General features: G+C 35.5%; 4 protein-coding genes and 2 pseudogenes across 6 annotated transcripts; 3 read left to right on the top strand and 3 right to left on the bottom strand.

The window, feature by feature from the left end:
• On the top strand, nt 752-5751 carry LOC18602481 (protein FAR1-RELATED SEQUENCE 5). Its single transcript, XM_018119225.1, has 4 exons — nt 752-889; nt 1946-2454; nt 5325-5475; nt 5608-5751. Exons 2-4 carry the CDS (start codon nt 1963-1965, stop codon nt 5613-5615), a joined length of 651 nt encoding a protein of 216 aa, XP_017974714.1. The 5' UTR covers nt 752-889; nt 1946-1962; the 3' UTR covers nt 5616-5751.
• LOC18602480 (protein FAR1-RELATED SEQUENCE 5) lies at nt 6245-9834 on the top strand. 3 transcript variants are annotated; one of them, XM_018119224.1, is made up of 5 exons: nt 6284-6623; nt 7014-7126; nt 7205-7756; nt 8809-9005; nt 9381-9834. In XM_018119224.1, the coding sequence occupies exons 3-4, from the start codon at nt 7214-7216 to the stop codon at nt 8998-9000; spliced, it is 735 nt and encodes a 244-aa protein (XP_017974713.1). In that variant the 5' UTR covers nt 6284-6623; nt 7014-7126; nt 7205-7213; the 3' UTR covers nt 9001-9005; nt 9381-9834. The 3 variants fall into 3 exon arrangements, with proteins under 3 accessions (XP_007033939.2, XP_017974713.1, XP_017974712.1); XM_018119223.1 differs by having other exon boundaries at nt 6984-7126; XM_007033877.2 differs by lacking the exon at nt 7014-7126 and having other exon boundaries at nt 6245-6623.
• Nucleotides 10235-14119, top strand: LOC18602479 (protein FAR1-RELATED SEQUENCE 6). Its single transcript, XM_007033873.2, has 4 exons — nt 10235-10559; nt 11540-12096; nt 13562-13766; nt 13860-14119. Exons 2-4 carry the CDS (start codon nt 11548-11550, stop codon nt 13868-13870), a joined length of 765 nt encoding a protein of 254 aa, XP_007033935.2. The 5' UTR covers nt 10235-10559; nt 11540-11547; the 3' UTR covers nt 13871-14119.
• LOC18602478 lies at nt 14221-15805 on the bottom strand (annotated as a pseudogene).
• On the bottom strand, nt 16932-17550 carry LOC108661619 (annotated as a pseudogene).
• On the bottom strand, nt 18162-19751 carry LOC18602477 (UDP-glycosyltransferase 89C1). The gene has a single exon (XM_018119218.1). The coding sequence runs from the start codon at nt 19558-19560 to the stop codon at nt 18187-18189; it is 1374 nt and encodes a 457-aa protein (XP_017974707.1). The 5' UTR covers nt 19561-19751; the 3' UTR covers nt 18162-18186.

Below are 21160 nucleotides of genomic sequence, written 5' to 3'. Positions count from 1 at the left end.
TAGATATAATATTTTTTGAATGAATTATTCATTTTAAAAATTAATAGATTTGTTTGAAATTTTGATTAAAATGTAAAATTTTATTTAATAATTTTTAGAATACAAGTGGTGAACTGCAATGATTTTCATTTTGATAAGAGAAAAAATTAATTAATATAATGTTATATTATAATCACGTTATAGATAAAAAAAAAAGTCATGTTACCATTAAAAACCAGAGTGATGTTACTTTAGCATTTGCTTGGTAAAGTAAAAAAATTTGATTTTACCATTATTGCTCCTGTTCTGTTCTAACTCGAGGGGTCTTCTTCGACTGGGATTTTTGGCTTCTTCTTAGTTTGGGTTTTTTTGTAAAATTTATAATTAATGTATAAAATCTTTTTTTATTAAAAAAGAAGATTTGAATTTTATTTTTTGAACAAAGACATATATATTATTGGATCAAATGTTCCTATGTTAACATTATTATCGAGCTTTTATTATATTAAAGAATGAAATTAAAATAACCAAACAAATTATTATAGATAGTAAATTGTTGAAAAATTGGAGACATTTATTAGTAAATTAAGATTTTTAATAAATTTAATTACTGATTGAAGCTCATACCAGCCTCAAAATAAGCTTCCGTCTTTTTTAATAATAATAATATTAATATATTTCAATAAAAAAATTTATTTGATTTATTTATTGATTAATGTGTGATCTCATGTTTAAAAGTACCTAAAAATAAAAATAAAGTACTGCTTTGAGAAGAAAAAACAAACAAGCACAACATTAAAAGAGACAAATGAAAATAGGAAAAAGAAAATTCGCTTTATCTCTGTTCAAAATGGCAGCCACGCTAAAACAAATAATAACAAGCGAAAAATAGGAAGAAAAAAAAAATCAGGTAAGTTCTTTCTTTAATTCCTTTCTGTTTTTAAATAGTAACTATTTCATGTTTGCTGTTCTTTTCTAGGGTCTTTAAATTCGATTTGGCGATTTATTTTTTCCATTTTCTCTAATTGTTCCTTGTAATTTTGGGTTTTTAATGGTTATGCATGTGGTATCCCTCTGTTTGATTCTCGAGAAAACAGACTTTTCGTCAAGTACCAGTTGAAAAGATTGACTTAGTTAAATGGAGTAATTGTTCGTTCATAATGATCTCTTTATATATATATATATATATATTTTATCTGCTGCTAGTACACAAGTACCGTTGGGTTCGGTGGGAAAAGAACGAAAAGTAGACGTTATTGAAAATTTCTTGTTGATTTTACACAGATAGAACCAAAGAGGAAAAAATGAAAAAAAAAAAAAGAAAATGCGAAGAATCTTCGCTAGTTCGATCAAATAAGAAATTAAATCTTTTAATTAATATAAGTTTCTTTTGCTTTTCACTTTTCTTTGCCCTCTTTCCAAGCAGCTAAAGGAAAAATTTTATGTTAAATTTTGCATTATGCATGTAAGTGTATGTGCAGGCTTGCCTATGCATGTGCATGTCCATGCATGCGCATGTCCTTTTGTGGTTTATCCAATTAATAAGGTGTTCTTAGAAACATTAAAATTACAAAAATGCATGGTTTCATTTCAGGGTTCTATGCCTTAATTATCGTTAAAACATGAGATGATGGACAACAGTTGATTTGTGAATTAAGTTGTTATTATCAACAATTCTCTGGAGTTTATGCTTATGATGTCAAGTAACATTGTATGTTATACCCTTTTCTTAGGCCATATAAAAGTATAAATAGTGCTATTCACTTGTATTAATATTTGTAGACCTTGTTACTTGATAATGTAAGAAACTAGACTATCAAAATGGCTGATTACCTGGCACTTCCTGAATGCCATAAAACTATTAATTTTTCTGCGAGCAGCCTTTCTCATTATCTGTGTCTATGATTGTTTGTGTTTGTGTGCATGATTATTGGCATATGATAACTTGTTTTGTCGGGGTTGGCAGTGGAAGAGGAGAACCTTATGGATCATAAAATTGTGATAAGAGAAAGTTGTATTGAAAGTGAATCTGATGTATGTGAAGCTGACACAAACAAAGAAGAAACATTTCTAATTACAGAAAGTTGTACAGGAGATGAATCTGGTTTATGTGAACTCAACCTGAACCAAGAACCACATGAGGGTATGCTATTTGAATCTGTACAAGCTGCAAAAGCTTTCTATGATGAATATGCTAGGCGGGTAGGATTTTTGACACGAATAATTTCGTCCCGTAAGTCTGAGCTTGATGGATCAATCATCCATCGTCGACTTGCATGTAACAAAGAAGGTTTTAATCTCAACAGACAAAAGAATGGACGTGTTCAGATACGAAAGCGAGAGAGCAAACGAGAAGGATGCATGGCGAGGATGATAGTGAAGAGAGAGAAACCAGGGAGATGGGTTATCTCAAAATTTGTGAAGGAGCATACTCATCCTCTATTAATTACTTCAGTAAACGGTCAACCAAATCCTGTAAGTTTCCTTCATGTTTGTTTGAAAGAATTAGGCTGATGTCTTTTCTAGTGTTCTGCTTTTACTACTGAAGATGATACTCTATGACAAACTTTTCACAAGTTGAGGTTGTTACTTTTTATCCTTGCAAATATACGAAGCTCTGGTTAGCAGTAGTGAGAGAACTGAAATCTAACATCTATTAAAGTGCAAGTAGTTTTCAAAATTTATCAAGAATAATATCTGTATTAAGCTTGCTTGACACCTAAAAGTTCCACCTCTTGGACATTTTGTTGGAGAGACAGCAGATTGTGCTTGAATCGTAGCAACACTTAACCTGCAGTATCCCATAAATTGCCTTAAATTTGAAAATGTTAGATGCCAATTTAATAGGGCATGAAATTTATGGGACAGAAGCAGGTTAACTGGAGGAAGAAGTTCCAAGTAAAATTAGAAGGCAAATGACAAGAAAAGGAACCTTCAAAAGAAAAAAAGTAGCTTCAAGGTGATATGTTCTAGAGGAAGCGCTCTTTTGGAAACACAATTGTTTCTATTGGTCTGAAAACAAGGGCATCCAGGGCTTTCTGCTTTTCTTTAATGAGATCAGGCAATAACATGTTGCAATAAACTTATTGGCACCTTCCCACTGAATATTTTCAGGACCTCCGCAAGCTACCTTATGAGCTTAATCTTAGGATTCCTATCCTTGGTTGGCACTTCATTGCTTCGAGTGTAAATAAGTTTCATGTCCTAGTTCATGAGAATCCATGAACTTTGACATTTAGTCTCCAAATTCTTCATGTTCCTATTGAGTCTATTCTTCTTTTTTCTTCTCCATCACAACTAGTTTTGTTTTAATCATATTAAAATTGTGTTTAATCTGAAATATTTATGCAAAAGAAGAAAAAGGACAAAGAATGGGTTTAGTTGATATCCTTTGACGATTACTGGCTGCAAATATGGTATAACACTATGTTTCTTACCCACTGAACTCCAAACTCCTTATCACAGGTCTGGTGTAGATATGTTTACTCTTTTGAAAGAGGCTGCACTGCATTGCAATGCTAGCCATTGTTAGCTGATATTTTTTACTTCAATCTTCATTCTTCATACTATCCTTAAGGCTATTGTTACTATTCTACAAGTCTTTGCCTCATCAGTATGGTCTTTTTTCTATCTATACATGAGCTCAACAGTGACAGATTTAGTGACGATGGGCCATGGCATTGTTCTGATATAAAAAACCATATTTTCTTGTGGTATATAATTTGTACTCCATAAATTTAAACAGGTGAGGTGCTTTTCTTTTAGAAAAATTTTAGCATTCTTATGCATGTGCTCCTATTTTAAACTTGCACTCATGTTTCACTCCTGCTGTACTTAGCCTTATAGTGGGTGTTCCAATTGAAAATCAAGATATTGCATGAATTCCTTCATGGAAACCTTCATGCTAATTTACAAGTTAAACTATGGGTGACATAGCATCGAGTAGAGATTTATCATGATATAAAAGTATGTTGACAGTGAATTGTCGATTGCCTTGCTTATTCTGCTTAGTTTTATGGAGAAGTGCTCGTTAGTTCTATTCATATCAAGGCCAGTAGGAATAAATGAGCTTAAACGTTCTGCAGTCAAAGAAAAAAGTGTGTGCATCATCTTTTGAAGTCTCATGAGGGTCACTTACTATGTTTTTTGTTTGATTTGGTGGATCTTGTTGTGTCTATTCATTCATGTTTTTGCTCTGCCTATCGCTGACGATTTGGAATCAAGTGCCTAGCATTTGACTTGTGGATAAGTCTGATGTTTCATTGAGAATCGGTGGTTGTTCAAACGAACTCTACCGAGAATGTAACATATTTTTGCAGCTTTTGTACATGTAATGTACATGACTGTTATTTGAGTTTCCAACATGAACAATAACTGCATTGACAACCAAGTTATAGAACTTTCCAGAGAGGTTTGCCCTTTCTCCAGAGACGTTATCTTGAAAGCCCCCACCCCCATTCTCCCCTTTTAGTTCATAATCAGTGTGAAAAGGAGCCATTGCCTACTACAAATTGTGGATTGTTATTTGTTATGCTTGTTCTCATAGTCCTCTCCAACTATGATAATATGAATCCAATGGGACCATAGATTTGGCCTTTGATTATGGATTTCTTATTCAATTAGCCTCTGCAGACGATGTGCTCAATAATCTAGCTTTGCAACTATGCTCCCAAAGACAAGGATGCCTAGGCGCTGTTAGGTGTTTTTAAGACATATGTAGTGCCATTTTTAGACAGATTTATATTTGTTAAGGATGCAATTTTTCTAATGGTTAACTTAAATTGTCCATTTACTGACAACTTTGTACTTAACTTTATTAACTTGGAAAATTGTGAGTTTTCAAAAGTTTCTAATTCTTCCTGGAAGTTTTAGAGCATAAATTATGATTATTTTCCCTATTATTATTGAGGATGGAGACTGATCTCCCCTGTTGTACTGTCTAGTATCCGTACCAGTGTTCCTTTCCTCCATAAGTCATCAATGAAATCATCAAAGATCTTGCATGTCACTTCAACTAGAAAACTTTCACTGCAAGGCACAAAGAATAAGGAGCCTTTTTCTTTCTACCCGAGTTGTTCGAAAGCATATAGCTTCTCCTTTGTATCAGCTCTTAGTTTAGTTTTATTGAACAATTGCCTTATAGATCAATCAGATTTCTTCATTCTAAATTATTTTTAAAGTTTGAAGTATTACCAGTATTTAGACTGTAGCTTGCTATGTTCTATCCACTGAATGGTTGCATGATCTGCACATTCTATTACCGGTATCTGTGTATGAGTGTGTTTGTAAAATCAGTTTAATTTTCAATGTTTATGAGATTTACATAAATCAACCATGTTTTTCAGATGCAGCAGGATGACAAAGATAAGAAAATCCAGGAATTATCTTCTGAGCTGGTTAATGCAAACCAGGAGTTAATGGCGTGTCGAGAACAACTATGTGCATTTATGAACTACATTGAGGAACACACTGAGCACCTGTCAAAAACAGTTGAAGGTGCAGTTCAAAATATCAGAGAGCTTGAATGTAGAGATAATAGTTGTCATTTGTAGCATTCATAAGTTTTCTACCCTTGATAATATCTGAAAGGGTCAGTAAATACTCACAACTGTATTATTTTTGTTGTAGATCGCTAGAGACTCTACACCATTCCATGTCCCAGGTTCTGTAAATAAGTTGTAGCCTTTTTTTTTTTGTAACAGTATTATAAGATTTGATCTTAAGCATTTTGTTTGTTCAAAATATAAGAGACCATAGTCCTTGAGCTTTTCACATTTGTGCAATCAAATTCCTACGTTTAATCATTTGCAAGATAGAATCTTGACTGTAATTTAGGATATGTTAAACCTAAATGCTACCCTAAACTTACCTTGGTTACCTAAACTGAGTTGTTCACATGGCAAATGATGAATCAATTTTTTTCTATATTCCGGAATAAAGCTGAAGTGCGAATGGTTCAGCTAACAGAGTCCCCCAAGAACTGATGAGAAAATTTCGGTAGTCCTGGAAAGAAGAAGCAATGGCATCCAACAACAGAAGCAAAGTAGTGTATACGTATAAGAAGTCTATGATGCGATGAGCCTGCAGAAGCAGAACTAAGCTGGGAAACAGATCAAAGCTGACGGCTTCAAGTAAACATTGTATCACAACAAATAATAGCCATGTTAGGTTTCTCCAGTGGCATGTACAGAGGTGACAATTAACGTTTAAGAACCCATCAAGTTGTCGCCTTTGTACTTATTAATTGATATCATTAAGAACCCATCAAAGTCAAACCCCAAAGTCAAAATATTTACATTTGATATTCAAAACGTTGTATTATTAAGAGGAATGTCGATTACCATTTTATCCTTGCTTTGCTGCTCTATATTTTCCTGGTTTGAGTTCTCACCTCCCCATTTCCCAGTTTCGCTCGCTTGAGCTTTTTCTTTACACATCCAATTACCCATTTGGCCATTTTTCTTTCTATCTCAATTCTCAATTCTGAATTTGGGGAACTGAGTAAACGCCAATCTATTTTGGATGTTGGCTGCACCTACTGAAACATTAGCTGTTTCCCCTACACATTTTGGGCAGCTCGTAATTTTCGATTTCTAACGCTTTTTCTAGTCATAATTGAAACTCTCTCCTAGTACCAACACAAGGTAAATTTCTTTTTTTTTTTTTTTTTTTTTTCATTTTCACTGATTTTATTAACTTTGTTTGCTTTCCCATTGTATCAGAATTTTTTTTTTCTGCTTGTTGGGTTTCTGTTATTTGGCATTGATTAGAAATTGGCATGTTAAAGAACCCAAAAACCAAAAAAAAAAAAAAAACCCACCTACAGTTTGGGACAGGTAAGGCAAAAAGTTGGTAAATTTTGGGTTTTCTTCATAATCTTAGTTGAGTAATTATAAGTAAACAAATCAAGATTTTTTTTTGGGAGGGAAATACTGAGCTTCTATATTTGCACATATTAAGTAATTTGATCATTTTTGAGTTATTAGAGGCTTTTTATTATTTAGAGCAATGGAGCAAATTGCTTCTCCTTGTAGGACATATTCAATCTCGGAGAGCTATGGAAACTTACTTGTCTAATCCCATTGACTCGATGAGTCTAGGCTTGTTGGTCATAGCACACTGTTGCCATTGCTTCTTTTCACAGTAGGCAAGTTGGATTGTTGAATGATTTTTGGATTTCTGTTCTGTTATTTTGCTTTAGACTGATCTTGGTTTGGTTTCTCAGAGGTTTGTGATGGCTAGCACCTCTGGTCAGGGACTTAACTCAAGCAGAAATTATAGACAATGGCTGGCTGAAACATTTGATGGCCATGAAACGCTGGATGATGAGTTGTCAGATAGTAATGTGGATGGAAATGGTAATTTGATTAACCCATTGGATCAAAATTTTCCTATGACTTTGGAAGCTGGAGAACCATACACGGGCATGGAGTTTGAGTCAGCAGAGGCTGCTAGGGAGTTTTATGAGATGTATGGCCGGCGTATGGGCTTCACCATACGGAATAATCGCACACGTCGATCTCTTAAGGATAACTCAATAATTGGCCGAGAGTTTGTTTGCTCAAAAGAAGGTTTTCGTGCAGAAAAATATACAAAGAGAGAATACAGAGTGTGCCCATCACGGCCTGCCACAAGAGAGGGATGTAATGCAATGCTGAGGATAGCAGCAAAGGATGGGGGAAAGTGGGTTATTTATGGTTTTATTAAAGAACACAATCATGAACTGAACCCAAGCAAAATACCACCTCGAAGGTCACATAGGATTGCATTTTGTGAGGTATGGCTAGTGCTAGTAATTCTGTTAAATAATGCCTATTATGCATTTTCCTGCTAATATTAGTATATTGCTTCTCTAAAGTTGTAAACAAAATGATTCCTAACAACTTGTTATTTGATATGACGTTAGTTCTACAACTACACATACTAGAATGAAAAAGCTGGTTACTTGTAAATTTATTTTCTGATATTGCAGTAGAGTTACATAATTTTAGATTATTCATAATTATGTATTAGTTTAAAAACCTTTTGAATGTAGATATGTTGGAGAATTTTGTCATGCACAACTGTACGTCGGACCGTCCCTAAATGAAATAAAAACACATCTGATTGAAATTTTATCTTGCAATTAAAGACAGGCTACAGATTGAAATGGGCAATTTAGTGGATTGAGGAACATATAGGTTTCAATTGCTGCCCATCTGAAGTAAACAGGCTTGAATTCGGCTTACTGCAATTAGGTTGACTTTCGATGCAATCAAAAGAGAAGGTGACAGAAGATGAAAGAGATGAAAATAGAGAGATATAGACTAGAAAGAAATAAGAAATAGAGTTAGAGAAATAGGAAGTCAGCAGAGATTAGCAGGCATAACAGAGAGAGGGAAGAGATATGAAAAAACCAGAAGAGCATTTACTTTACAGAAAATTTTAATTCATTAATCTACAAAACACCAGGTCCAAAAATGAGTTTTTGCTGTATATGAATTTAAAAGTGATTAACTGAAATGTTTCTAGGATGGTAGCTTTACTTTGATAATCAACTGAAGATTTGAAACTCAGAAAGGAAGAAAACTTCAGACATAAACTGGCAACAATCAGCTATCTATATATGGTTATAACTGCTGTTTAATTTTGTGGCCTTTTGTCATGGGTTATTTGGCCATATCATATTATTCTGAAATTTGGTTATGTTCCACATATGACCATTCATTTACAGCTAAGCTTCCTGGAATTATGTTCTCATGAGACTGGCAGTTTCTCCTCTTTAACCATATTTGTTGAATAAATGTAATGCTACAGTATGCCCTTACATACATTAGCTCCTGTTTGCAGGATGAAAAAGATCTTAAAATTCGGGAACTGTCCACAGAGCTGCATCGTGAGAAAAAGAAATCAGCCGCTTATCTAGAGCAGCTTCAGATGGTTCTAAAATATGTTGAAGAACACACTCAGCGGCTATCATTAAAAGTTGATGTGGTATCCGGCAATCTGAGGGAACTTGAATCCGTAGACCGCATTTTCTGACTATGGTGAGTCTCCTAACATCTCTTCTAATATAAAAAATCAACTGCATTTACATTCGATAAGGTCAGCTTTCAACTGTGGGTTTACATTTGAGAATTAAATAAATTGTGTTGGTTCCTCTCACACATATCTGTTCGTATGCAATTGTATGCAAAGGAATAAGAAAATGTTCAACTTGTTTATGGCTTTTTTTTAGTGAACTCTTTTGGATTCTTTATAAAAGCCAAAAAGGAAAAAGGAAAGATGCTCTTTGTTGTCATTATAGCTACTTCCAGCCATTATACTTATCTCTAGTTGCTTAATTGGAGAGAAATTTGTTAGTTAATCATTTATGCATGGCAGGCTTATTTATGATGCTTACACTTTTCTTTCTTATTCAGTTGATTCTTGGACCATGGAAGTTGTTGCAGAAGAGACCAAATTGTGTGACTGAATGCTCTTCAGGGAGATGATGGCAATGCATCTCTGATAAAAATAACGGCCTCCATCTCGCTTTTATTGAGTCAGATGTTGATCTTTCCCCAAAGAAAATCTGCCGTTGATGGCTGTTAATCTGTTCCCTTCATTTTCCAAGTTTCTTAATGGCTGCCAATCTGCTCATTATCTGTGTTCTTCGTATATGTAAGAATATTCATGTTAATACAAAATTTACGTTTTCCATTGCTTATCTATTCCTTGCTTCAGAAGAAGCAACCTACTGCATTATGTCACCAACATGGAACCTCTGATCAGATTACCGGCATGCATTATTAGCTCGTCAAGCAGACTATGAGGATATGTTGAGCCGCAACTTTCTTGCGAATTAGTTGAACGACGGAGCTGGACTTAATTCCATTTGTTCCTTTTAGATAGTATCCTCCTTTTACTATGATTTAAACTTCAGTGTATTGGATTTGTAGAAAGAGTCAAAATAGAAAAGAGATATAACCTTCACTTATATATTGCAAAATTTATACGAATTTATATATTTTTTAATTGATTTTTTACGAAATTTGTCCCGATTTGAGTTTGAGCCCGTGGGGCGGCTTAGATTTTGAAATACAACATTCGTAACTGAGTACAATCTGAAGAAAAAATTATGTGTGAATTTGAATCTTTTCTTATCTTCATTACTTATTATAAAACAAAAGTTAGGTCAATTTTTAAATTAATCTAAATATTGATAACATTAAATGATCTCATATTATATTTTGAAATTAATGAACTTTATCATTTATAATTTTTGAAATTACAGGTCATTCTTCTTTTAAGGCTACGGTTAGGTCTAAAATTACATGGTGCTCCTCGAACAATTCCGAAATCATACGAGGTCCAAACGTCATTCACCAAAATATAGAACAACCATTGTCAGTTTGCACCAATCGCCGTTCGCCTTTTGCTTTTCTACTTTCTGAAGTTTGGTTAAGGTTCTTGCTCTGTACTCTCCTCTGTACAGCTTGTCGAGAAGCGTTAAACCAGAACAGCTTCGAACTGCCAAAAAAATGGCTCTTGCATCCTTGACATCGCTTGATGAATTGATTTAGGGGTATCCATTTTCCAGTGCTTTCTTCAAAGTACCAGTGAGTTCATCAACATTGCTATTTTATTTCATTTTTTACCCTCTCTTATCGTTAATTTCTCTTCAATATGTGCTTATGTTTTTGCTACCAAATATGTTTCTTTCTTTTACCGTTTGATTTTAGTTATATGAGAGGGGTCAAAAACTTTTTAATCGCTTTTGATCTTAGTATCCTTAGCTTTACTTAGTTTTAGAAAGAAATAGCAGTCTGTACTGTTAGTGTTGGGTTACAATGTGCATCATTCGATTATAGAGTAGAAAGGGATGATGGAGGACCCGTTTTCGACAGATTCCGACTTCTTTTCCTTTTCCGCATTGCGTTTTCTTGGGATTTCAGTGCAATGAGGAAGGACAAGTCTAAGGCTGACTGGGAAGCTCTAGGGCCGGATTTTATGCGCCCTTGTCCGGCTGCTAGGGTTAGACTGTTGAGGGAGTTAGATTCCTAGTTAGTTAATATCCGAAATACTTGAACATTTTGTGCAAAACATGAAACTAATTTAATTTCCATGTGAAAGTCCATGAATATCATGCATGATTCAGTCAAATGCCATTCTTGACCACCCTTAGTTCAGGTATAGGTTTGCTGCAAAATAACACTGTTCAATTTGCTTCTCAATAAAAGATTAACTGTACGGTCTTTTATGGAAGATTGATATATTTTTAACGAAGTTACATGTACTGATAGATTTTACAATTACAATCAAACACATATATATTCAATAGACTAAAATCAATAACTGATTCAATTGACCAGAACCAATATAAAGTTGGACGAAATCCACAATTGGGTGATACTAGAATCTTGGACCTAAAAATTTGAGAACCTTCTCCTTACTATTCAAACAAGATCTTCTTCTTTATTGGACATTTGATTTCGTGTTTTATGTAATGTAAAAATTTATAGCCTATATGTCATTGTTGAACTTTTATGTTTAATCAGCATCTTTGAAATGGATGAAGAATGATTTTAAATTCTTGCAGTTGGAAGCATGATGGATAACCAATCTAGTCTAGAATTTGATTCAGATGAAAGTGATTTAGACGTGAGAGCTGAAGAACATGGACAAATGGAAGATGTTCTCCAGAAGAATTTGGACTTTTGTGTCAGTGAAGATGAGAAATTAGCAGAGCAGTCTGGTGGTAGTCTTTCCCATATTACTGATGCATTGGAACCATACATGGGCATGGAATTCAACTCAAGGGATGAAGCTCGAGAGTTTTATGCTGCCTATGGCAGGCAGACTGGATTTACTGTACGTATACATCATAATCGTCGATCACGAGTAAACAATCAGGTTATTGGTCAAGATTTTGTTTGTTCTAAAGAAGGATTTCGAGCAAAGAAGTATATATACAGAAAAGACAGAGTTCTTCCCCCACCACCAATCACCCGAGAGGGCTGCCAAGCAATGATAAGGCTAGCTCTAAGAGATGGAGCAAAGTGGGTTGTCACCAAATTTGTTAAGGGGCACAACCATAAACTGATGAGTCCTAACAAAGTTCCGTTGCGAGAATCTGGAAAGCATCTAGTCGGTGAGGTACTTTTGAGATTGATTTTTTTTAGTATAATATCTGAATGAACTTTTTAAATTATTTTTGAATTATGGTCTATATTTTTAGATGTGCAAGAATCATGGGTCCTTTATCAGGAACCAGAAACCTGGTCCTGCAGTGAATGAGCCATCGCAGTTCAAATCATTATAACTTTGACCCTTGCTAATTAAAAGCTCTATCTAAGGCCTTGAAATTGGATTGATTTTAACATTGAGTTGCTACTAACTGGTAAGCTTAGTTATTTTATTTTCTCTTCCCATAAATAACTAGAATAATTTTCATTGTGGGAAGTTGTCATAATATTTTCAACATCAAATTGTAAGTTAACCCTAATTATGGATGGAGATTCTGATGTAGAGCTGATTCATGGTATTAAACCTAGTGAATCAAACTTCTCTCTGGTTTTGCCAACTGATGCTATTTTCAAATGTTATCAGCATTTCAAGCTCAATCTAGATCACCGAACATCAGGGGACATTTGATTTCAGAAATATTTTTCCATTTCCACTTTTCCTCCATAACTGATCAATGAACTAAAGTTAAAACTAAATTGGGATCCATTGTTTTCCAATTTTCTAGAAAACTGGACAAATGTTTATGATTTTTAGTTTTTCGTAAAATGTATAGAGCAGGAAATTTTGAATTTAGTTATTTATCTCACTGGATATATATTGAGAGTAAAATTGGAGATGAAAAGTAAAAGATATTGTTAAACCAAGGGGGCGCCTTAGAACTTCATTTAAATGCTTAGTGGAGAAACTTTTTTTGATGGAGAATATTGGTCCTCTTTTCATTGTTGGTGTGGAAAATCAATCCCCAGTAGATGTATGTAGTGCTTGACTGATGGTAATGTTTAAGTGGAAATGTTTGTTATATTGATGTCATTGATAAATAAAGACTAACCAGTGGGACTGTTAAATTGTGTTACCCATTTTTTTGAGTTTCCTTTTTGGTAGATTTTCCCGTCAAATTTTCTAACTAGATTTGTTGCTAATGAAACATCCTTAAGCACTTCTCAAATGTGTTCTTGCTATTTATATCAACTTTTTCCAGCTCGAAAATAACCATGGTATTTTTGTTGGTATTTGTAAGGAAGTTAACTTCTCAATTGGTCAAGTCCTAAGATATTTTTGAAATCGTGTGAGAATAAGTCTTATATAAATACTTGGAGTTGATCCAGATCATTGTAGAGTTGATCTGCTTTCTACTTAGTGATGGGTTCCTCTCTTGCATATCCTTGTATTTTAACTCATTTTTCTAGCTTGGTCCTTACTGCATCGCCTTCTGAAAATAAGAGCCATTGGTTATGATTGTGATTGTCTGCCACATCTTTATCACACTAATGTTCTGGATCGAGCACGTTTAAAACTTAAACCTTTTGCCAGTGTTGAGTAACCTTTTTTATGATCTCAGTGCCTGGTAATGGTTCAAGAATCCTCTCTTTTGCAGGATGAGAAGGATAAGAGAATACGTGAGCTGTCACTTGAGTTGTACAATGAGAGACAAAAATGCAAAAGACGGTGTGCCGCATACGAAGAACAATTGAACTTGATCTTAAAAGACTTGGAAAATCACACAGCACATATATCAAAAACAGTTGCTGATATGGTGCAAAGCATAAGAGAAATTGAGGAGGAACAGTCAGTCTCAGATGGTGAGTGGAGATAGTTAAAGTTTACTTCATTGTATCCCTCTCATTTACTGGTTTCTGATGATTAGGGTTGGTTTTGCATATTATTGTTTTCAGGAGTCGGCTAATTATCTTTCAACTTAAGTTATGATTTGTGTTGAATCATCAATCATTAAACTGGGACAAGCTGTAAGGTTCCCCCTTTCCTCTCTCCGTGCAAGATCAAGTCTGATCTATGGTCTCAACTCTAGCAAATTGCTATATTTGTCTATGTAATTCTTCTTGATTTACCAACATGCTTGAATTGGGACCTTTTCTGCTTTTCAACCGCGGCAAATTGCATTATATAATCGTACGAAAAGACAAAATTTCCCTCTTTTTGAATAACTGCACCATTAATTAGTCCATGATCTTTTTGTAATATATATTTATTTTCATTTATGATCTAAGAAGTTACCAAGTGCAAAAGGAAAATCCAATTGATTAACTTCCGAATGCCAGTTTTTTCAGCAGTAGATATGCATGCACGTTTATATATTTAGCTAAAGTTTAATCACTTCGTTTACTTATGCTCTTTTATTTCATTGCACCAAGAGAGGACAATTCTTCTACTAATCCATCTAGAGCTTCATAGGAACTCCCTCCTTCTTTAATGGCCTACAATGCACTCTTCCGCAGCTTTATGGCTCGAACCCTCTCTGGCACGGTCATGTTAACCGAGTCAGGATCCGAGCCAGCTTGGTTGCATCCGGAACACTCTCCAAACCCTCACAGACTCGTATTGCCACACCCAATTCATCAACCAAAAGCTTGGTGTTTTCGAAATGGTCAACCTGCATTGGCCGTGCAAGCAACAGTACTCCAGCCAGGATCGCCTCGAGGGTTCAGTTCCATCCACAATGAGTAAAGTAGGAACCAACCGCACGATGTCCGAGGATCGCCAACTCGGGAGCCCATCCTTTGATCACCACTCGGTCTTCAAATCCGTTGGGAACAACGCTTCGATCATCATGATCGGCCTCTTACAATACTTCTATTGGATCTGACAGCCCAAATGAAACGAACCTCACTCTCCGCCAATGAAGATGCTACTGCCTTTATTTGTTGTTTGGTCAATCTGATCTGGGTCCCGAATCCTACGTAGACGACTGATTTTTCCACGTGGCAAGAATCAAGCCATACTATGACTTGATCTTGGGGTACTGTACTTGGTCCACCTCTCACGGTATGGCCATTGCTGATTGATTTTATGGGGAGTAACGGCCCCACAGCCCAAATACGATCATGTTTGATAAATTCTTCCTGGATGACTTGCAAACTTTCACTGTCTAGCTCAGTAAACAAGTTGAAGATGAAGCCCCAGCTTCGTATACATCCAAGATGCAGCTCTCTGTAACATTCTGGCATAACGTCGAGATCATTTATCCACCACGAAGCAACCGTTTTTGCATTGACGACGAGGAAACTGATATTGGGGATGTTGAGTTCGGAAGCTAGCTTATTAGTCCAAGAGTTGATTAACATATCAGAGCAAATGGCAACGGGAGGAGATGGGTGGCTTTGAAACCATTGAAACAAAGGATCATGGAGTTTACTCTAGGCAGCGGCAAAGTCAGGGACGAAGGATATAGTGACTTCTTGCATGTTCTCAACTCCAGAAGGGATAGATGAGTGAGAAGGGAAGGGAAGGACTAAAGTTTGAACTTTGGAAGAAGAATGCAAAGAGAGAAGAGGATTTAGATAGTGAAGGTTTTTGGGTGTGACCAGGATTGTCACCGTAATGCCACGAAGAAGAAGCTGGTGGGTTAGATCCATATGTGGAAGCATATGGCCAGATGCTGGGTATGGGATCATTAGGATGTGGCCGCGATTGCCCAAGCTTGGCATTTTTCTCTCTTTTTCACTCGCTTCTTCTTGCTCTTGTAAATTTTGATGTATCAACCTATGCAGAAAGTAATCTCTTATATAGTAAGTGTTGGTAAAATATTCAATGTTACGAGCAAAAGACAATTTATATTTTGTGCTACCTACTGAATTGGGGTAGCTACTCTTCATGTTTCAACTTGACGATCGATGAATATGCTCCCAATACATTCCAAATTATGCACACAGGGTTAAGACAACTTCAGTTGATCTGTTTTGGGTGTGATGATGTTGATGATTTGTCAGCAAGATGGCTTATTTCCACAAGTGAAAAGTGGAAATTAAAAACAAAAAGAAACTCTAACAACTCAGGAGGGAACTTCATTGAGCAATGGCAATGCCTTTTTTTTTTTTTTTGATAAGCCATAAGATTTTCATTGAAACATGGGGTTACCTTCCTTAAAGCAAACAAAAGCTGGCAGATCCTTCCGCCTCCCTGTACAATTATCCTCCTGAGCCAGTCCTTACCAAAAGAAAACCCCACCATGCATTACAAAACCTATTCTCAGACATGTATGTCACAATATCTTTCACCTAGTTACCCATTGAGCAATGGCATTGCCTTGTTTCTTAATGCCTTGAAGTAGTTGTTAAGCCATAGGGTTGACACACTTCACCTTCTAATTCTATAAATTATATTAACTATTGAAATCAGTTGTCTAAGTTTATTGTAACCCAAAAGAGAATCAAATTATGTGGTTAATGTATATGCCCCAACATGTTCCAAAACTTGCAACATTAGACAAGCACAATTCCATCCAACTATGTTAGAGCGTGATGGGATTTGAAGATCATTTGTCTGCGAGGTATATACCTCCTTTGTCTTGTTAGAAACACTCACCCTCTCTGTTTTACTTGCAAACAATGAATTCTACTTTTGGTCTACTTTTTAAACATTCATCCCAAAAATAATTGCTGTCATCAAGTACCGGCAGTGCTGGACTTGTTGTTGGCAGCTAGCAAGTTCATTTAATTGATTAATCGAAGCATATCCTTAGGCACATTTTGTTTTTTTTACAAGATAAAAGAGACATACCAAGGCTCCTCATTGTGCTATAAGCATTCCCTGTCTGTTCACAAGAATCCTTTCAATTCTATGTTTTAAAGCTTCTTTCCATGCTCAATATGTAAACAACAATGAGCACTTTACTCCATTCTGACTAGAACAACATATTCAAGCAAACAAACTGAAGGTTTAGCATCTCACTACAATGTGTTGGTGTGTTCAACCAATCCATGCAGCTTGTCGGTACTGAGGAAGATACATTAGCCCACCAATTGCAGATCACTAAAACCAGATATTTTATGTTCCTCATAAGTTAAAATTCCACCTCTTACCTTCTCAACATCTTTCATGCTCGAGACTTCTTGCTTTCTATTCTTAAGTAGCTCAACCCGAGCTCGGATGAGGCGATTATGTTCTTCAGCCCTTTTCCAGCAGGCCACTTAAGTACTGGATCCCAGCCTTCTTTGCTGTTGACAGATTGTGCACCACATCCATTATATTAGTCTTATCTGAAAACAAAGGGTTAAGATGTTGTTCTTCCACAAGTTGCTCCACAGTATCAAGGGCAGTTGCTACCTGTGTTTCCTGGAATAAAGACTTAAACTCATCCTCTATATTCCCATGCAAAGAGGTAATGACCTGAATAAAAAGCCAGTGGAGACGTTCTTGCTCCGCACTTGTAAAATTTTAAAATGCTTTGCTAAATTCCTGTTTAGGACAGGTAGTGAGAAGAGAACGAACAGCGACGTTGAAAGGCTTTTTCAAATCGGATTGCCTCCTCCCTAATCCTATCAACGGAGGAGCCGCACCCCCGCCATTGCTACCCATCTTCTTCTTCTTCTCCTTTGGCACATTTGCTTCAAATTTCAAAGGATACATATTGAAGTCAATAGAAACTAGGCAACTACACTATCACCTAAATTCTTTTTTTTTTTTAATAAGTAAATTTTTTAATATTATTTATAATATTCTTTTATGAAAAACAAACCATTATAATGACGATTAGTTTAAATTTCACCAATTACATATTTTTATTTTTTTTCATTAAATATAATAAATGCCGAACTTCATATGAAAAATAATATTCACATTCGATTAAAATTGGAACGTAAAAGTAACATATATACATGAAATTAAAAATTTCATGCCTTGATTTAAGTTTTGGGGTACAAGTGATATTCAACATGTATATATATGAACCTATTCGGTGTGCTTCCTTTAACTCAAGGTTTGGCCCATCTCCTCAACGTATTAGTTTTAGAGCCGAAATGTTCTATTTGGTTGGATGTCGAGAGTATTGTGATGAGATATCTTTATATGTTTAATGATTGAAGATTTGGCTTATAATTTCTCCAAATGGTAAAAGATTAAAAGAAAACTTTTCAATATATTTGGTAAAATGGGTGTGCAAAACCTATCCCCTACCTTTAGTTTTAAACGCTGTCCAAAGTAGGGGAATTCTAGTGAAGACCCTTAGTGGTGTAATTTCTGTCAAAGTCAAACCATTCCCAATTGCTACATAGACGATCTTATTTTATTTTCCTTGATTTTGTTGCCATTAAAGCTAGACAACCCTTCTATTAGTTTATCAAGAGCCTGGTACGAACTTCCACCTTTTCTGATGGCGTTTAGTGCTGTTTTCTGCAGCTTTATGGCTCGAACTCTTTCTGGCCGCGCCATGCCCGTGGAATCAACAAAGATCCGAGCTAGTTTGACCGAATCAGGGATACTCCTTAAACCCTTGCAAACTCGGATAGCCACCCCGAATTCATCTGCCAACAGCTTGGTGATGTGGAAGTGGTCGGCTTGCATGGGCCAAGCAAGCAACAACACTCCAGCGAGGATCCCTTCCAGTGCTGAGTTCCAACCGCAATGACTCAAGTTAGAACCAACGGCTCGGTGCCTGAGAATAGCCACTTGGGGCGCCCACCCTTTGATCACGAGGCCTCTCCCTGCCACACGATCTTCGAACCCCTGGGGTATCATACTCTGATCATCATCGCCATCTTGCACTCTTTTCATCGGATCCTTGACAGCCCAAATGAAACGAACCCCACTATCTTCCAACGCTGAGGCTACTGCCTTCATTTGCCGCTTGGTCAACGTAATTTGACTCCCAAATCCCACGTAGACGACTGATTTGTCCACGTGGCAGGAATCGAGCCATGCCATTACTTGACCAGGGGGTATTGAACTCGGTCCACCTCTCTCATTGAGGCCCCTGTCCCCAGCGTTTGCAGGCAGCAAAGGCCCGACGGCCCAAACCCGATCATGTCGGGTGAACTTCTCCTTAATGATATCCAAATTTTCACCTTCCAACTCTTTGAAGGAGTTAAAAACAAGCCCCCAACTTTGTATACTTGCCATATATGCCTCTGTGTAAAAGGATGGCATGATGTTCAGTTTGCCGAACCACGAAGATACTGCCCTTACATTGAACGGAAGGAAACTGATATTAGGGATGTTGAGATGGCAAGCTAGCTTTGTAGTCCAAGAACTGAGCAATGTATCAGAGAGAATAGCAACAGGGGGAGATGGGTGGCTTTGAAACCACTGAAACAAAGGGTCATAGAGTTTACCCAAGGCAGTTGCGATGTCAGGAACAAAGGATATAGGGAGGTCTTGCATCTGCTCAACTCCAGGAGGGAGGGAAGAGTGAGAAGGGAAGGGAAAGACAAGGGTTTGAACATTACTGGGAGAGTGCAAAGAGAGAAGAGGGTTTAGATAGCAAAGGTTTTTGGGTGTGACCAAGATTGTCACTTTTAGGCCACGAAGAAGAAGCTGATGAGTTAAGTCGACAAGAGGAAGAATATGGCCGCATGCTGGGAAGGGGATGACCCAGATGTGTTTACTGACGCCTTTGCCCTCACATGCCATTTGACTCTCCATCTTTTCTTCTGATTGATTGAAGCTTTTTCTGCAGAATTTAGAAGACAACAAGAAGCGAAGCCAATGTTCAAATCGTAATCGAGTCAACCACCTTAGGATGCAACCAACGAGGTTGATGAATGTTGGGTTATTTTATTTTGCAGACGGCTAATTGCTGCAAGTGGACTGTTTGTCACAAATCATCATAACTATTTTTTATTTCCCATTTGCTAATATGTTGTCATCATAATTTTAGATAATCTTACAAAAATCCGATTAATTTTTTATTTTGCCACCACCCATTTAATTGAAGCTCGTCTTGATTAGTCACTATTAATTGCTCTTTAAGCAGTTAATTAAGAGAGTTCATACCTTATTTCTCTTCCAAGTTGCTCAATAAAAAGAATTTGAAACCAAAATTATAATCTTATCAAATCTCATTTATTTATAATTATATGCTATGGGTCTAAACATGTTTGTAGAGTTTTTAAATTAACTATGGATGTATGAAACAATTATAAGCCATTGCAACCTAAATTTTATTTGCCAAAATATGACAAATTATTTTACCCTTACACGTAAAATCCGACATATAAATTATATTCAAAGAATTATGAAGTTCTATTTCATTTTTAGGAAGTCCCTCTTTCCTTGTCCTTATTTTACCCCCTACTTTTCTCTTTCATTATTATTTTTTTTTTATCTTCATCAAACACAAGGCTTTCTATCTTACATTTTCTTATGGAAAGATTAAATGGGTAAAAAAAGTTTTAAAATGAACAAGTTGCCTTCAAAATAGAATAAAAAGACCCTCTATCAAAGAGAAAAACAAAGGGAATAGGCTACAAGGATTTAAGGATAAGAAAAAATAGAGTTATGGTTCATACGTACAAATGGGTAAGACAGAGGGGAAGGGGTTAGGGAGGGACATTTTATAAATTAGTTATAGTAATTTAAAATTGTTTAAGATAAAAATTTGATCTTTATAAATTGTTGGTCTCTGTCAATTTATTTTTTGAAATTGAGTGCAAGAGTTTTAGATCTCTTTATGAAAGAGAGACACAAATATGAAAGAAAGAGGAAAAAATAATAATTAATAATAATAAGGAAATAGATAAAATGAAATAAATATATGGGTCTTTTTCATATTATTCTTTTTTTTATTATTTTCTTTTTCCTTTATTTTTTTCTCTCTTTTTTTGAATGAAAAAATATAATTTAGATGGTTTTTTAAAAGTATCAAAATTCAAATATAAAAATTTGATAAATTAATTTATGTTTTTTAAAATGAAAAACAATAACTTCCAACATTGAGGTTTCTGCAAGTTAATTATATTAAAATGAGAAATGATCATTATAGATGAGGCTTCATAATCATTATAGGAAATATTAAAAGCTCTTATCCATGGGTCTATCAGATCTACAGTTTGAGGACGATCCAGCCAATCTATTTGCATAATATTTTAATATTTTAAAAATTTTATATATATATTTTCAAAATTAAAATTAAATAAAGATTTATTTCTTATTATTAAAATAACATTTTTGAGCCCGGGTCTATAAGCATGGAAGAAAGCCCAGCCTTGAGACACTTGTAACTTTATTAGGAATCACTTGCATA

Source organism: Theobroma cacao, chromosome 4 (assembly GCF_000208745.1).
Source record: "Theobroma cacao cultivar B97-61/B2 chromosome 4, Criollo_cocoa_genome_V2, whole genome shotgun sequence".
Lineage (NCBI taxonomy): Eukaryota > Viridiplantae > Streptophyta > Magnoliopsida > Malvales > Malvaceae > Theobroma > Theobroma cacao.
The sequence above is the reverse complement of the archived record's forward strand: the minus strand, read 5'-3'. Positions and strand labels throughout refer to the sequence as shown.

Coding starts and splice junctions, on each gene's coding strand:
- LOC18602479 (XM_007033873.2), top strand. CDS start 11,548: ATGATGGATAACCAATCTAGTCTAGAATTTGATTCAGATGAAAGTGAT. Junction 12,097..13,561: donor GAAAGCATCTAGTCGGTGAG/GTACTTTTGAGA, acceptor TCTCTTTTGCAG/GATGAGAAGGATAAGAGAAT.
- LOC18602481 (XM_018119225.1), top strand. CDS start 1,963: ATGGATCATAAAATTGTGATAAGAGAAAGTTGTATTGAAAGTGAATCT. Junction 2,455..5,324: donor TAAACGGTCAACCAAATCCT/GTAAGTTTCCTT, acceptor CATGTTTTTCAG/ATGCAGCAGGATGACAAAGA.
- LOC18602480 (XM_007033877.2), top strand. CDS start 7,214: ATGGCTAGCACCTCTGGTCAGGGACTTAACTCAAGCAGAAATTATAGA. Junction 7,757..8,808: donor ATAGGATTGCATTTTGTGAG/GTATGGCTAGTG, acceptor TCCTGTTTGCAG/GATGAAAAAGATCTTAAAAT.
- LOC18602477 (XM_018119218.1), bottom strand. CDS start 19,560: ATGGAGAGTCAAATGGCATGTGAGGGCAAAGGCGTCAGTAAACACATC.